The 17,537-nt window shown below is 29.4% G+C and overlaps 2 protein-coding genes across 5 annotated transcripts; both read right to left on the bottom strand.

Annotated features, from left to right (window-relative positions):
* Positions 1-1,194: 1,194 nt before the first annotated feature.
* LOC114163906 (protein At-4/1) lies at positions 1,195-3,888 on the bottom strand. 2 transcript variants are annotated; one of them, XM_028048290.1, is made up of 8 exons: positions 3,796-3,882; positions 3,583-3,688; positions 3,450-3,505; positions 3,263-3,340; positions 3,063-3,136; positions 1,882-2,015; positions 1,663-1,758; positions 1,195-1,542 (listed from the first exon to the last, which is right to left on the bottom strand). In XM_028048290.1, exons 1-8 carry the CDS (start codon positions 3,856-3,858, stop codon positions 1,394-1,396), a joined length of 756 nt encoding a protein of 251 aa, XP_027904091.1. In that variant the 5' UTR covers positions 3,859-3,882; the 3' UTR covers positions 1,195-1,393. The 2 variants fall into 2 exon arrangements, with proteins under 2 accessions (XP_027904091.1, XP_027904093.1); XM_028048292.1 differs by having other exon boundaries at positions 1,379-1,542; positions 3,583-3,696; positions 3,796-3,888.
* Positions 3,889-3,917: 29 nt separating this feature from the next.
* LOC114163905 (probable inactive purple acid phosphatase 28) lies at positions 3,918-10,257 on the bottom strand. Of its 3 annotated transcripts, none has more exons than XM_028048289.1 (5): positions 10,018-10,257; positions 9,789-9,936; positions 7,101-7,519; positions 5,727-6,173; positions 3,918-4,007 (listed from the first exon to the last, which is right to left on the bottom strand). In XM_028048289.1, exons 1-5 carry the CDS (start codon positions 10,192-10,194, stop codon positions 3,990-3,992), a joined length of 1,209 nt encoding a protein of 402 aa, XP_027904090.1. In that variant the 5' UTR covers positions 10,195-10,257; the 3' UTR covers positions 3,918-3,989. The 3 variants fall into 3 exon arrangements, with proteins under 3 accessions (XP_027904090.1, XP_027904088.1, XP_027904089.1); XM_028048287.1 differs by having other exon boundaries at positions 3,952-4,040; XM_028048288.1 differs by having other exon boundaries at positions 3,952-4,037.
* Between the last annotated feature and the right edge of the window lie 7,280 nt (positions 10,258-17,537).

Here is a 17,537-nt window from a genome sequence, read left to right as displayed (position 1 = left end):
CACCGAATTAATTAGAAATGTTGGCAATAGCAGTTAGTGTAGAGATGAGAAGAAGTTATGAACTTTTCTGGGCTTCAGTTTGGTGGTGGTGTGATAAAACTTCTGCTTTGGGCCTCAGCTTTTGACACCCATTAAGATGACACTTTTATGCATATGCTGCTTTGGGTCGTGACACACACTGAACATCGACCATCATATTCCGAAAATGTTTTTCTGAGTTTTCTTCACAGACCTCACATCATCCATCGTGTCAATTGTCAAACATCGATCATAGGGTTAATTTCTTGATGTGATATATGGACTATTCTTTCTCCCAGTAATGTTGAAAAGTTACCGTAGAAATTAAGGTATATATATACTTCAACTTTATGAATTATATTACTCATAAAATCACTTTTGAAATATTATATTTTTTTTCTGTCAAATCAATGTTTTTTATTAAAAAAACACAACTTGCACGTAAATCTGCTGTACATGAGGAAATAAATGACAGTTAAATTGATATAATCAAAAGTACATACATGTTATAACATTCTATCGTGAATTAAAGAAAAAAAATATTAAGATATTATTAATATGAAAAATCTATCTTCTCATATTTGCTCTATTAATAATTATACTTTGTCTTTTATTATTTTTAATGATAGTATTTTTCCTGTATTAAAAAATAAGGAATACTATTTTATAATTATTAATTAATTAAAATAAAAGATAAAACATTTTGTTATTACCAACAAGTGATTAACTGTTTACTATAAGATAACACTACTTTCAACTTAAAGTTTTAAAATAAGCTAGTCCTTTTTTGTATATTATTTAATTTATTGATTTTTATTCAATTTTAACTTCAAACTTCAAATTACACCGTACTCTTCCAAAATATTAAAACTTAGCACTTCGTTGACAAGAATTTTCAAAAACTGAAAGTGTGGTAAATCATATTGGTTGTAACACAATAAACTTTTTCCATCATTTTTCTTTTCAAATTCAATAAGCAATTCCAATTTATTTTTTTTTATAAGTTTCTCTAAAATATAATTTAATTTTTTTAAACATTTTTTTTAAATAATGATTACTGAACATTTAAATTAATCAGTTAGAAACTGTCTTAAAGTAGTTTTAAGTTTTCACAATGTAATTATGTTAAAATTAATCAAATTTTAGGTTAAACTACGTTGAAATTTGACAAGTACGATGGTAAATGGTATTGACTTCTAGACTAACCTGGTTCAGTTGAACACATAAAACAAATAATAATTATGTGGTTTTTCCTATATATTGTGAAACCCTGATAGAGTAAACCTTTGTCACTTAGAAAGTACAGTACCCAATTAGTATCAGATACCTTGTCCTTGTGAACTCAAAGTTGCTGGTAAGCTTCAGTTTCCCTGCATTACTTGCCCTTCTCTGAATGGGATAACTTTCTTTTCAGGACCTCGTTTTCCTTTCTCAGTTTCATGATTTTCTGTTTAAGCGTTTCCACATGCCAATTTGCGGTCATTTCCTGCTGCTGGTCCACCAGCTTTGCTTTACAAATCAGTACTGCAGGTTCAGAAAAGCTTCCCACTTATTTTTAGGCAATATAAGACCAAAATATGCTCAATATATAACAATAAACTGCTATTGAACAGAATAGAGACATGGGAATAAAATCAGCCTTACATTCCTTTTCCAGATTTTGGATTTTTCTGTTTAATTCATTTTTTTCTTCCTGCTCAACCGCAAGACATTCCTTCAAGTCCTGAACCTCAGAATTATCTGTCAGATGATTAATGATGAACAGAACAAATAAATCTTCAGTCCACATGACCTACATATAGATGTATCTCAACTTTGAGGCAAAGAAAATTCATGCATTTACTGGTAAACAAAGTGCCTCACATTTTGATTCCACTTCAACATGCAGTTGGTCCAATCTCATTGCTAGAACCTGCATATGACTTTTATGTGCAGCTAAATCTCCATGGAGTTGGCTAATAGTTGCTTCATATGTTGCTTTCTCGTGTAGAGATTCCCTGATATAAGGTCACCCCAATGAACATCAACAGAACAAAACTTTCAGTTCAGTGATTGGCACATTTTTTCAAATAAATAAATTAGTGCTTGAAAGTTCATATGGTCCCTGAACAGTGACAATTATAATGAAAGACCCCAAATGTGGATTTATTCGGTTAAATTAATCCCCATATCAATGATGTCGTGAATCTGTGAATAATTTGGGTTCAACAATTAACCATGTTCGATTGTCTTACAACTCCCAATTGCAATTCTCAATTTGAGTCAAAATTTTCACTCGTTTAGACAGTCAACAAATTAGAATAATTGGATGCAGATCAACTAATTCATATTTTATTTAGATAATTCGATGTACACGAAGTTTGACTTATTTGTGCATGGATATGATAAGCCTGTATGAAACAATGATACGATCTCAAAAAATATATAAAATACGTAAATATTATTAAATATAATAAATATATACTAAATTAAAATCGTATTTTTCAGATATTGTCCAAATAAGAAAATATAAATTATTATTGGGATACATTACTTTTTGTTATTTACACATAAGAATAAAACTGTCAATTTCATTACTTTTTTAAAATAATTCATGAAAAACAATTTTACCCTCTAGTTTATGAAGAAACAATTTTTATATATTTCTATATCAAGTACTTGTGTAGTTCTTGTAATTTTTGTTTTCAGATAAAGTTTGAATATTTTATCAACACATGTTAATGAAGTATCATCTATATTTGACGAGGGAAATAAATAAGACTGTCAGTGTTTATATGTTTTGATAGTTCATTACGTGTGTTGGTGAAGTATCTTAAAATATTAATATCTAGTAAACATGGATATGTAAAACAAATTAAAATTGAAACTTCATATACTTTATTTAATGATTGTGATTTATTTATTGCATTAGTATATCAAATCACGTTTCAACACCTGAATATAGATACCATATATGTAGTTTTTCATCCTTCAAGGATAAATATATCTGAAAAATTAATTTAGCTAACCACTCAAATTTTACTGAATCTTCAATATATACTCACTTAACTTGAGCTTCCAAACACGCAATTTGTTGTTCGAAGTCTCGCCTAAGCAATTCCGTATCCTTCCTATGTCCCTGCTCCAAACACAAAATCCGAACTAATTCTCAAAACCACAACATATCATACAACCGCGTTGTAACATTCTCTTTCACAATCAAATCACACAGCAGGAAGAAAACAAAAAACTGGGAGCAACTCACGTCTTCTTTGAGCGAAACTTCAGTTTTTGCTCTCTCCAATTCTTCTTTCAAAATCAGGCAATTTGTACGGTAATCAAGCTGTAGCGTCACAACATACTCTACTTTAAATCAACGTTTTCAGAAAATGATTCCAAATATAAATTGTAATCACAATTTAGGTCATAAAAAAATTCTGCAATCAAAGTACCTGATCCGCTAGATTCTTCAAGGACTCCGAGTACAGTTTTGCCAATCTGTCATTTTCTGCAACACTACAAAACAAATTCAGCACAAAAATTACTAAACATGAAAATTTTAATATGTGTATTATAGTTAAGAACCTCCTTTGAGGGCATTGGAAGCGACTTGGAGTGATTCACGCATCTTGAACTCTGCGTTGTAGTTGGATTGCAGCAACTGCATCTCCAAAATGCCGCTCTTAGCATCCTGAACAACTTAACGCAAAATTAAGAAACGAACAAAAAATCAAATGTTTTAGGATTAATCGTTGCTGCTGATTGAAAATCAATAATAATATCAGATTTTACTAAAACCTCGTAGATCTGATCGAATGCGGAGAGAAGTGACTCCATTTCTTCATCACTGGTTGCCGCCATTTTTGTTGTTGTTTGTTGTTCCCTCAACAAATTCAAATTATCTATTTTCTAACTTTGAACGAGTGTATTGGTTTTGGGCCAGACCTTAAAAGCCGACCTTGGCCCAATTCTCATCCTCATCTTATGTCTGCTTAATAAAAAGTCCAATGCTACATAAGACGCCACTTGAATTTTAGATTCTGCTGTAGAAAACATAATTATAAATAAACTCTTAATGAATTATTATCACATTAAGTGAATAAATTCTGAGTAAGTTTTATTAATTTACTCTGTTCTATATCTTTATATATGAAAATGTGGGTGGTAAAATTTCATCAAATTGCTTCATTTTAACATATATATAGTTTTAAAATATAAACAAAATTTGGTTATAAGATTACAAATCAATAAACTTTTAATTTATCTAAAATATAGTAATGACCATGATAAAAAATTTACTTACCAAAAAATGAACATCTTTTATTGAGTAATTAATGAGGTGAAATCTCACATTTCTAAATCGAGCTATAGATAATAATGAGAAATGAGCTTTCCACTTATAAGTGATGAGAAAATAAATGAAATGAAGGTTCACTTGTAAATAATACTTTGACATTTATATTACTAACTGAAAAAGTGATTAATAAACGAAAAAATAATTACAAGTATTGAAAATGTTAGTTGAAGTCAGTCTTCTTACTATGAAGATGTTTTTGTATAAACGTTCATAGTATTTCTTTTTTGGTGAAATTATATGGTCATATTAGGCATTATGATGTTCTTGTAATAGAATACTAACTTGTTAGTGATAATTGATTTATAAGATATTCAAATTATATTTTGAAATATTGAATATAAATAATTCCATAAGTTTCTTAAACTAAAAATTTGAATAGAAAACATTTTGTGTAGGTGAACAATTTGTTTAAATCAATAATTTTGAGGTGTCACGTTACTTATTACATATATAATAATGATATATAGTGATGTGCAAACAGTTTGTTCAAATTGTGAAGTAACATGTTATCATTTGTATCGCAACAATAAATGTTATTAATAGATTTTCATGAAACTCAAAATTATTAAATATTATTAATGGGTTTCCGATGAAACTCAAAAGAATAAGACTGTTGAGATGTTAAAACCCCATGTTTTTCTGAAGCTTTTTGATGGGGTGCAGGTAGAAAATTGAGGGGGTGTAAGAAGCAACAGTCCATAATTTTCATAGTTGGTAAAAAGGTGCTATATTTAGATGCTTTAGGGACTCGACTTCATAAATTGATAAGTATATAACAGATACACAAGTTAATAGATGAACAAGAAAATAGTGGGAAAAAAACTGAGTGAATTAAAGTGTGTCTCCTTAATGTAGATTTATTCTACATAATAGTTAAATTATTAGGTTATAAGTAATTACTAACTGGTTTGTCTATAATAATTAATTATAATAAGTCCAAGTACATATGAATAGGTACACATCATAAATCTACATATTACTTAAATTTGTATAGTAAATAAGTATACGAGACTTGCTCTTACAATAAAAGGATTCTCTTCCAATAATAAAAGTTACAGTTTTTTCAAGGACACGCATTTCGAGATGACGATGAGGATTTTAAAGTGAAATGAGATTAGAATCCAATGAATAAAGGGATGGAATAAAAGAATAAATAAGTTAACGTATACTAGTTAAACACTTTCAATATACAAAATTATTGAAAGTTAATCATAATATTAAATGCATAGGTAACATTAAAATTAACTTTTATTATAAATGAACAAAAGTGAAATAAAGACAGCTTAAGGCTAATAATACCATGAACAACAAAATGACACAATATGCATCGTGTGCGTGGAACAACGAAGTGATAGTAGCATGGTCATCTAACCTGCCATAGAATTTGTTCATCAATCTTGCTCAGCTTCTCATCATCAAGGCGTTTCCAAGTCAAGATTCTCTGCACGCCCATCCAGGAATTCTTTCCCTTCTCAAGTTCAGCCTGTATGATCCTCGCTCTTCTGGGCCACCCTGCTTTCCCATAGCCATGGTATCCAAACCCACCACCATAACAAAACCATATGCCATCCAAGTTTCCACAAAAGTCATTGGTGTGGTCATGGCCTATGAACACAGCCTTCACATCTCCCATGGAGACAAAGGTCTGCAAGACCCCCGAATTCACTCTTGAACACGCCACAGCCTCTTGAAATTGGCCTACAATCTCTTTGTAGAACAGTTCGGGAATTTCTGGGATAGGGATGTGGAAAAATGCAAGTGCGGGGGGATTAATTGTGGAAATACCATCAGTAGAATGAAGAGAATCTTGATTTTGTCCCTGTTAGTGTGTGACCAGCAAGATGTTAATGGGGTCTACATCTGGGAAACCTCCCTCAAGGGAATAGAAAGGCCGTATCCTAAGAATAACAGAAGTGCGCGATTGCATTATTGCATGAAAAATGCCAAGAGAACTAAAATTTTTCTCATTACATTCAACCCAAGCTTAAATGTTCATTAATTTGAAGAGGTTGATTACATGTATTACTTTCATTACTGCAGTAATTTAAACAATTTGAATGTTTAAAGAGAAAAATATTCATCTTATTGTGATCATTGCTGCCAACCCCGACCCAATATTTTCATTTCTTCTCGGATATTTATTACAATTTCAAGTTAAACATGGCTAGCTATCGAAAACTCTGTTGTTCATTTCATTCCTAGAAGAGTGAAACTATAGAAACAAATGTAGTTACTTTAGTAAGATTTTGTGCAATTATGACCCTTGTGTGTTCAAGGCAGAAATTGATTCCTTATCTGACATGCCTGTGCTATTCTGCAACTTTCCTAAGGACGACAGACAGTTTTTTCCACCTAGTGATTTATGCAAAACTAATAAATGCATCAATATACTTTACCCACAATTCACTTTGCTCTATTCCCCTCGAGCCACTTTTCTACTCTACAATTAAATAAATATTATTTAACAAAGCTCGTGTATGTAGTATCCACAAAATTCTCACACTTCCCATATATAGTTGTAGAAAAACTGAAAACTTATGAAATCACTACCAAAGAAAGAAAAGGAAAACATTATGAAGATTGTATTTTTATGCAGAAAATAACTGAGAAATATAAGTCAACGAAGACAATCATGAGCATGCAGCATGTCAAAATTGAAGTATAGACAGGTAATATTGAGTCTCTTCAAAATAATTGCCAAAATTAGTTTGATTACCAACCGACAATATTCAGATTTTGTTGTTACCTGGAATTCTTGAGAAACACGACGAAGCCAGTGAAGTTGAGACTCCTTGATCCATCCATAAGTTCGAATTCCCTGATAAACAGCCCTGTCTCCACTGTCAAGAAAGAAAAGATTCAAAACAGTGCTGTTTGCCAACATGGACCCTGGGGCACCATACACTCTTAGGTCATAATTCCCAAATCCGTCAATTTTAGTCTTCAAGCCACCTTTAGTTGGATCATCATCTGATGGGTTGATTTTTGAAACTGAATAATCCATAAGGGAAATTAAGGACATTAACTCTTCACGATTCATCGTTGATTCTTGGTCGTGGTTTCCCAAAACTGCTGCCCAAGGAAGTCCTGATTCAATAGCAGGACCAAAGGCTCTAAACAGAGATTCTGCAGCATCAGGTGCACTTGATCCGAAAATATTATCTCCTAATTGCAAGAACTGAATCCATGTTAATTAGGCAGTAGAACATGAAAGGAAAAAACTCATGGGAAATACTGCATAATTAAAAGACCAAAGAAATACTGTTCAGTACCATATGGCAACTGACAACAAAAGTTTCATGGAGACATCCTATATTTTATTTGAAATCATAATCAAAATTTGTTTCACAATTCGAAAACATGTCACCGGGATTTGATATCATTGAAGCAATGTCTTGAACTTGTTTCGATTCCATCCCTTACCAATAGGAATTTTGATAATTAGTTTCGTCATATAAAGGGCTTGCTAGGTTCGTAAAATGCTTGGGAGGTTGTGGAGAAAGGTTACCCAACACGAAAATTTGAATAATTTGACACCAAATAAGAAGGTACATTGTCCAAGATGAAGATGAAGGATCAAGAACCCTTTACCTTCATTTATCAAGGCTTAGACGAAGTCTTGTTTGAGATGGTGTGCAATGCGTCCATTTGCAAACAAGCTAAGGAGAATTTGAAGAGCCCTCTTCAGGATGTTGGCAAGGAAAAGATGTGCATATGGAGTGTTTGAATCCTTGTGTGTATAAAAGAATCTGAGCCAATTTCAAATTTTGGCAATAGAGAGATGATGGTTGTGAACTAAATGAAGCGTTGTGATATGGAAGATGATTGTGTTATAGAGACGATCGTTTCTTCTTTACCAGGAAAATATTTTTTTTGTTGTTTGTGCAATTGAAGAGTCAAAAAATTTAGAATTGATGACCACAAACTAGTTGATGGGTTCACTTCAGACGTATGAAAGAAAGATTCAAAAATAGCATGACTAGCGTTTGGAGAAAGTCCTCATTGCCAAAGTTTCTTTGAAAGAAAATGGAGGAGAGAAAAGTCAAAGATAACAAGATCATTAAAAAGACGCAGAAGTGATCATATATATTGTTTATTAAAAATATTAGGGTAAAAAATGGAGGAAAATGAAGAAATGTTAATAGAGATATGGTTTGAGGCATCTAAATCAAGAATCCATGACCTTCCACCAATTGAGAAATACATGCAGTTGACACACTTAGCATTGAAGGGGACTAACCTTGACTAATTGATTTCTCAAACTTGTACCTCAAAAATTCTTGGTACTCTTTATAAAAAAAATAATTAGATTCTGATTTTTCAAATTTAGATACATTGCAGAAGTTTCAATAACTCTAGTTTGATTGTCATCTTTCATCAAGTTAGGTGCATGGATGAGTCTAGTAATTAAACCATCCATAGAAGTGACTTGATCACTAGGTAGAATCTGATCATGAACATAATCAGAATTTGAATGTAGGCTCCTTCTCAAAATAAAGACCATACAATATCTATCAGGTTTCTTGTTGAGTTTCTCTAATGAGTCTGTCACTAGAAATCTTTTTAACTTCTTCTACTGCAGCCCTAGTCTTTGCCATGTGTGAGACCATATCATGGTTAGTCTGTTAGGAAGAATTTTCTCTAAGAGCGTGTCCCACCGCCAAAGTACATTGGAACAGTGAAATGAGATCAGAAACGTAGACAAAAGAGGCTATAGCAAGACAGAGAAAGGGTGTTGCGGAGTGATTCTGACAACAGGAAGGCAATGAGTGGAGGACAAGCACTGGAAACTCGATGTAAGTATGAAACAGTTAGAGCCAAGTGGGCCTTCAAGTGTAAGAAAAAAACTATAAAAAAAATGTGGAACTGGTTCATGTGAAGACACAAAATAAAGTTACATATATTTCCCTTACAATCACCTTCGAGTTTGAAGATTCTAGAAGATTGATAGTAACACTTGGGGTCGAGAAAGGCTGTTGTGGATTTTCTAATTAAGGGAGGTCTTAGAAATGATAATTAGAAAATAAAGAACAGTAAGATAATGTAAAAAAATAAAGGATTGTGAGTTAGTATGTATTAAAGAACATTATTATTCTTATACTACCACCAAGTATTTAAAGAGTCATTAACATTATAACCATTTCATGTTAAGGATTACTATACCATAAAAATATACCAAATTCACGTGGATTGTGTGTCAAATGCAATAGTATATCTGCTCTGTTCACTCAGAATTTCCTTTCTAGTTTTCTAAAACTCCCAAAATCCAAACATGGATACCGATATTTTGTATATAACACTCACCAAATTACCGTTACAAACCACCAAAATTGATCACGTGCAATCTCACCATAATAACACTTTTCCACTTTTTGCCAAGCTCTCAAAATCCCCTTTTACCCACGGATATAAAAAGAAAGAAAACAGGAAGTACCAGTAAAGGCAATAAAATCCGGATTCTCTGCCTGAATGATTCGCTTCAGAAACCGAGTGGTGTTAAGATCTGAACAAAACTCGAACTCAGAAGGTAGCACGTCCCTGCAACGGGTTAGGCTTCCACTGCCATAGTGCATATCAGCCACCTTCAACGAGAACACGATGAACAGTTAAACAGAGCGGTTTTACACTATTTTCTACGCACAAAGAGAAAGAGATAGAGAAACCTGGAGGATCTTGAAGGTACCGTCAGAAGAGAACCGGAGGGGAAGGTTGGGGTTCTTCTTGATGCGCACCGTTTCGTTGCCAATGAAGAAGTGTGATAGGAAGTTTTGCGTGAGGTGAAGGATTGCGAGGACGAAGGCGAGGTAGAGAAAAGAGTGTCTCCAGTTTTCTGAATCCATTACCTTTCCCTTCTCTCTCACCCTCACAGATGCTTGTTGATGCCTGCAACAACCACCTTCGTTCGCAAGTCAACTCCATCATGGGCCTCTCTTCTTGGGCTTTGCATGGGTCGGGTTTGTGGCCCAATGCATGAGCCACCTGTTTTCTCTGACTCCATATTATCTTCTTCTCACAATCTATAATTTATTATAAATATTCTAATTCCATGTCTCTTAAACAAAAATATATATTTAAAAAATAATACTTTAAAATATAGCATAAGAAATTGATTTTTAACTATTCAAAATTATGTTAAAATACCTTACGTTTGGGGAAACCCTTTTTTGCCTATTATTTCATAGGATGTCTTATGAAAATGGTGTAATTGTTTTTCTAATTTACTAAAATGGATAAATCTTAAAAAATTAATCGTAAAAGAATAAGTTGTGCTTAAATATATGACTCCTCAATAAAACATAATCCAAATGTATGACTTAATTTTTATCCTTTTAACTAGGTAGTGTGGTATTTGCTGGTATGACTTCATTTTTCTTTTTTTAACTAAAGTTGTGTTTGATAACATAATTTTACATGAACGTAATTTCACTTCTGTAATAAAAAATACTAATTCAGCTTACTTAAAAAATTAAAATTATGTATTGAAGTATTATTTTTTTTCCATAATAAATTTATCAATCTAAATATAATTTTTACTATGTGGATATTTTTAAATTTTTAAAAATTACACCACTTTCACAACATTTTCTTTACAAAAGTAAAATAAAAATAAATGGAGGAAAGTAATGAGAGTTTTGGGATGGATTTATTTAGCGAGTGGACCAAGTGGAGGAGGTAATGGGATTTTGTGAAGATGATGTGAGAAGATATATAATAATATGCATTTATTAATATTTGACATTTTAATTATTTGTTCAACTAAATTTGTCAAAGTTGTGTTTAGAAAAGAACATGGCCCATTTTTCCCACCTCGAGAAAGTTCAGAAATGGGTTTTATTTTTTTATTTATTTTTTTGAAATGCAATTTTTGTAATGAAAAATAAAAAAGAGATTTTTAGAATGAATAATAAAAAATGGTTATATACTAATTCCCAAATTATATATTTTAGAGTTTATCTATAATAAAAAAATTTAAAATATTTTTATGTTATTTCTTTTAAAAGTCATTTTACATTTTTGTTTAAATAAAGATATTTTATTTAATAACTTATAAATGTGTATAGTATTATAAAATATTGTATAATTATAACTTTTTTAATTTAGTCAAGATAACTTCCTCTAATACACAAGTCTCTTTTGTCTTTTTGTCAAACTCGTATTTGACACAATATTCATTGAGACCAAAATTGTCTAGTGAAACCAAACTCATCAAGCGAGAAGGTTTCCCTACCTCTCTGCAAACTCGATCTTAACACTTACTTAGCGAGAGAGTTGACTCGTCTAAAAAATTTGCACAAACTATATGCGAAATTTTGCAAAACATAAATGTCTCTAGTCCTAATAGAGTGTTTTTCTTCTTTATAAAAGTCAAAACAAATCTAATTTGCTTAAAATGATTCATTAGAGCTAAGAGTACCACTTTACTGTATCAATCCCAAAATTCACAAATCAACACTATATTTACATATTTAAAACCCCAATTTAACCTATTCATATAGTTTCTCCAATTCAACCAAATCAATGGATGAGTCTACACCAATTCACAAATCAACTCTATATTTACATATTTAAAACCCCAATTTAACCTATTCATATTTAAATCTTCATACCTTAGTTAAACTCTTATTTCAATAAGTTGCTCCTTAGAATTTTATTTCTCACAGGATTACCTAATTAGATAAACAAAATATTGATTAGAAATCTAAACATAACACCACAATCACAAATCAACAAATATTCACTTTAAGTACATTTGAGTCACATACATTTTATTACGATACAAATGCAAACTTTAAGAGCAAAACAATCTCAAAATGGATACAAAATAAACTTAATTTGTCAATAGGATGAATGAGCAACAATCCTATGGTTCTACATCTTTAAAAGAATGAAGATTGAAGTTAAAAATTAGATAAAGGAAGAGTGTAAAAAGAAAGTTTAGAGATTTTGTGGTTTTTATAAAATAAATTTCAGTTTATAAAAAAGTTATTCACAGTTTCTAACTTTTTAAACCAGTTTCTAGATCTCACGTTTTCTATCAATAACATTAAAAAGAAATGGAAATAGTTTGATATTCATTTTAAAAAGCATTGTAGATTAGTATTTTTCAAACTAAAGCTACCATTTATTTAAATATTTGGAAAAGGACTTAAGTATAAATGTTTATACCAATAAATACATATAAAATTCATCCTTTAATGAGATTTTAACTAATGTTATATGACAGTAAATAATATTCATAGCGTCCTGAGTTCAGTGATGAAGTCATTAAAAGAGAGAAAAAAATTATTGATACAAAAAATACGTTTATTTATATGTTTTCCAAACGCTCTCGTATGATTTATATTAAAAAACTTTTTTTTTCTTAATCAATATGTTTAAAAAACTATTATTATTATTATTAAAGGTTAAATATGTTTTTATCCCTAAAGTTTCAGTTGATTTTGAAATTAGTTTATCTTCAAAACTTTATACCAATTTAGTCATTCATCTTTAAAAATACGTGAATTTAGTTTTTCTTACCAAATTTTGTTAAGTTTATTTGATATTTTAAATGCATTATATGATAATATTTGAGTTAACATTGAAGCGAAGATGTGTCAAACGGTGTAAACAATCCAAATACTATCATAAAATGCGCTTGAAACGTCAGATAAACTTAATAAAATATGGTTAAAAAGACTAAATTTATGCATTTTAAAAAATAAATGATTAAATTGATCAAAAATTTTAAAAATAAATTAATTCTAAAATTCACTAAAATTTGAATGACAAAAACATAATTATCCATATTATTAATTCATTCATGCATTCTTGTCGAAAACAACTTTATTAATTATGGTAAATTCCTCAAACTACCCAGATACGGATTACAATGAGCATTGCATATGTGAAATTTATAAATTAAGAAGTAAATATATTAATTCTTCATTTTTAAAATTTTTCGATTTACACATAGACTTCATAATTAAGTGAAAATATATATATATATATATATATATATATATATATATATATATATATTATTTTTGAAATAAATCGTCTCACAAGAGAATCTTGGTTCCCTCTAGAAGAAGTAACTAGGAACTCCAAATTAGTGCGAAATGTTATGATAAACCCGACAAAAGTGACATTAAGAAGAATGAGATGAAGAAGGAAGTCATTGATATGTCCAACATTTTTCTATGAGATGTAAATGATTGAAGAAGATATTTCTACGTTGTAATTGGAGGAGGGGTTTCAAACTCACGTTTTGAAAGTGATTTTCTTGGACGGAAAAAAAAAATAAAAGTTTATTTTATTGAATTTAATCAAACGTGACTTTACTTTCAACGCTCATCTGTCTATTACAATGACAAGGGGCATTGTTATTCGTTTACACGTGCCCACTCTATTTTCAAACTCACTACTAAATGCTCCTATTTATTTACATTGTCAAACATTTACATTAAATTTTGATTGAACATTGTGCCCACATGTTTCTTCTAAACATACCATGTCACTGTCATCAATTACATAATATTGTTTTTTTACAATTTTATATTAATAATAGTCTTTTAAGATTCTCCAACTGATTTTTAATTTTAATATTTTTGAGTCTCTTGTTAATATAAATTACTACGACGAAAATTCTAATAACAACTTTGACGATGGTTTTGTTTTAATGTATTTCAAGCAATCCTAATAATCAAAATATCAGAAGCACATAAGAATTAATGTAAAGGAAAATAATTATTCAACTGATTGATTTGAAATAATACATATATCAACAATTCTAACATAAATAATAATTACAAATAGATTTTTATATCTTTCGAACAACTTCTAAGAACTTATAATAGTACACTTAATGGCTCACTAACAACAAAAAAGTATACAGTTTAGAGAAAAAAAAGAGACAACTATATCTCACGAGATTTAAACTTTGGTGAAGATGAACTGATTAATAAAAACCTAATACATAAACTATTATGTACAAAATTTTGAGATAAAAGATTTATAATTCTAACTTTTTTTTTAAAGAATATATATATATATATATATATATATATATATATATATATATATAATTAGAAAAAAATTACATGTAGATAAGAAACTAAACTATAAAAAAAAAAAGCTGATAATATATGTTAATTGAATCATCGAACTAAAACGATAATCTATACAATTCTTTAATCACTTATTATTTATAAAATTAATTAATTAATACATAGATCTATATCGAAAAGATATTCAACAAAGAATGTCCATTGATATCTTCAAAAATACTCATATTAAGTATTTTTTTATCCAAGACTAATATTTGACACATTTTAAGTACTTCAATACTAAAAATCTTGGCTTCACATGTCAAAGTAAATTCAATCCAATTGATATTTATATATTTATAAATGTTTTGAGCATGCAAGATCTCCCCATCATATTTTTCTTATCTAATGTCTCAAATTACATCATTTAAATCATTAATGAAATAAGGAAATCCATATTATTATACGTTTTTACACTTAATACATACATTCAAACAATTACTTGTGTATTTGTAACTTCAATTGAACTTCATTTCACACTTTAGTCATATCATAGACATTTCAATATTATATCAATATAACATCATTCAAAATCATAATATCATTTAATTGCATGAAAAAACTAAGTTAAATAGTAAAGATAATGCTAAAAAGTAAATCATTTGAGGAGCATAGTCTTGCTTGATTTAGATGTATAACAAAACAAGTTTTTTTCTTAATGAAGACTTTTGCAAAAAAAAAAATTATATAGACGATAGGAAGTCCTTTGTTTTGAAAACTCAAAAGTCAAAAATAGATTATGTAAATAATGATAAGGAAGAACTTGCTAAAGATGGAAAAGAATATAGAAGAATAAATACAACTGATGTAACCAGAGGAAGTAAAAAGGAATAAAATTAAGAAAGTGTTTAAGAAAGATTCTAAGAGGAAGGCTTAAAGAAATAAAAGTTAATAATCACTTAAAATTGTAAATCTCTTAAATTATAGAATACTCTTGATTCCTTTAGGAACATTCTACAACCCAAGAGATATATCAGAGTGGATGGGATGAGATTTAGACAAGGAGTAAGCAGACACATGAAGAGTTTTCGACTTTCACATGTCATTTTCAAGTGCATGTGATTGTTGGAACTACTTCACATGTCTTCTCCTTGTTTTCAAGAACTTCTAACCAACTCCATATGCTTCTTTCTTTATTAATTGGCATCACATAAGCATTTATAACTAACTTCACACATCTTTTTCTAATTTTAAGGATCCATCCATTTGCTTAGGAAGACTAGGAGTTAATTTATAAATAAACATAGACTAGTTAAAGTAACTATTAGTTTAATTAGTCTTGTGTGTACACATAGGATTCTCTCTGTTCGATACACATGAAAGTTGACTTTTTTACTCCTTGGTCTTGACATAAGTTTATAAAAGAAAAATCAAGTTGATTATATAACTTTTGAAGAATATACAATATTTAATTTTATGAGAGATATTTTAGAGTCTTAGAGATCAATTCTCATGCTTTTATTTTTGTCTTGAATTTGTTTTTTTTTTTTCAAGTGGTGAATCTTCACAACATTTAACGCGTGAGAATCATCTTAAAAGTATCATGTTCCTTACACTTTCATCAACGATCCATTTTCTATTTGCTCTTAAACTTGTTACTCCTTTTTTCCTTGAGTTTTGGTTAAATATTATATATCATTTGTAGGCTTTGCATTCTTTCGTCAATTGCATTTGTTCTTCCATGGTTAGTGAATTCTTCAACGTCTCTTAAGTTTATCAAGATTCTATTACCCTTTTAAGAATTACATCAAAAAAGTCTTTCAAAGATTTCTCGTCTAAAACTTTTTATTATTGAAGAATCATCTAACATTTCAATCATAAGTTATAAGTGTAAAAAATCCAAAAAAACTTAAGTAAAAAGAAAAATAAAAAAACTTACTTATCAAAGTTATGAAAGTCATCATAACAATATAAAAACTCCAAGAAGAAAAATTTTCATATAGTAGTAATTAATTAAGTAATCCCATCCAAACTGATAATTTAAAATTAAAAAAAAAAGTAAATCGATTGAGCAAAACAAAATAAATTAAAAAGAAAAACATAAGAATTCAAAAATTCCAACAAGTAAAAACCCTTCATCTAACCAAGTCATAGAATTGACATCTCATTCAAATTCAATAAATTGTCAGCAGAGTCCTTGAAATAAGAAATTGACATTGTGAAACATTTTTCAAAAAAGAAAAATGAAAACTGAGAAAATAAATTTGAAGGCCCGCCATCTCCATCTTCCCTCTTACTCATGTTAACCTAACTTGTACGATTTGGATCAAAATCACAGCCACAGGGCCCAATAAACGTGTCATGTGTTATTCATATTTTTATGAGTATCGATTAGTGTCTTAATTTTATTTCTATTTGCTGATGGATCTATTTATACCTCGTCAGATATTTATTGAACAATTTTAAAAAATAAAATAAAGCTTATCAAAAATTCAATATGAGAAACACATATTTTTTTCTTTTCTTCATAACAAATAATAAAAAAAATTGTAATGGTTACATTTTGAAAAAAAAAATATCAAATAAATTAATAGTACTCTAATAATTTAAAACTGATTAGATGTTCGGAAACAGAACAAGAAGAATATGTGAATATTTGATAATTTTAGATTTTTTTTTTTTATCTTTGTTAAAACTAGTTTAAATCAAATAGTAACTGTGAATTTATTTATTTTCCACCTACTTCGTAAGATGTTCCATTACTTTATAATTGAAAGAATGTCTCAATATTAAAAAATAATAATAATAAATAAAGTTTCTATGATCATATATCAGGACTATCAATAATAAAAACCAAGTACTAGGACTATCAATCGACATTATTGGGTAGTTATTAGAACATTACGAGTAGTTAGAATTTATGTTTTATAAATATTAAATTTGTATTTTGGAATAAATGTTAGAACTTATAAATACTGACATAAATCTTAAGTTAAGGAGAGGCTCGGGAATAGACATATTCATATAATGTTTTCAACCATTGCATTTATCATTTACATTCAAATACTTTAATCCTTTTCTTTTAATTTTTCTTTGTCATTTAATTTAAGTATTTTCTCTGTCTCTTTTACTATTTTCTTGCAAATATGTAACAT

This window comes from Vigna unguiculata, chromosome 9 (genome assembly GCF_004118075.2).
Source record: "Vigna unguiculata cultivar IT97K-499-35 chromosome 9, ASM411807v1, whole genome shotgun sequence".
Taxonomy (NCBI): domain Eukaryota; kingdom Viridiplantae; phylum Streptophyta; class Magnoliopsida; order Fabales; family Fabaceae; genus Vigna; species Vigna unguiculata.
The sequence above is the reverse complement of the archived record's forward strand: the minus strand, read 5'-3'. Positions and strand labels throughout refer to the sequence as shown.

Bases quoted from the DNA above. Each gene is read 5' to 3' on its own strand.
- LOC114163906 (XM_028048290.1), bottom strand. From the start codon at position 3,858: ATGGCGGCAACCAGTGATGAAGAAATGGAGTCACTTCTCTCCGCATTC. The intron at 3,689-3,795 runs GTTTTAGTAAAA...TAAGTTGTTCAG, and splicing joins CATTCGATCAGATCTACGAG to GATGCTAAGAGCGGCATTTT. The intron at 3,506-3,582 runs GTTCTTAACTAT...GTAGTGTTGCAG, and splicing joins TTCCAATGCCCTCAAAGGAG to AAAATGACAGATTGGCAAAA.
- LOC114163905 (XM_028048287.1), bottom strand. From the start codon at position 10,194: ATGGATTCAGAAAACTGGAGACACTCTTTTCTCTACCTCGCCTTCGTC. The intron at 6,174-7,100 runs GTAACAACAAAA...ACACACTAACAG, and splicing joins GTGTTTCTCAAGAATTCCAG to GGACAAAATCAAGATTCTCT. The intron at 4,041-5,726 runs GTTAGATGACCA...TGTTTTCTACAG, and splicing joins ATGAACAAATTCTATGGCAG to CAGAATCTAAAATTCAAGTG.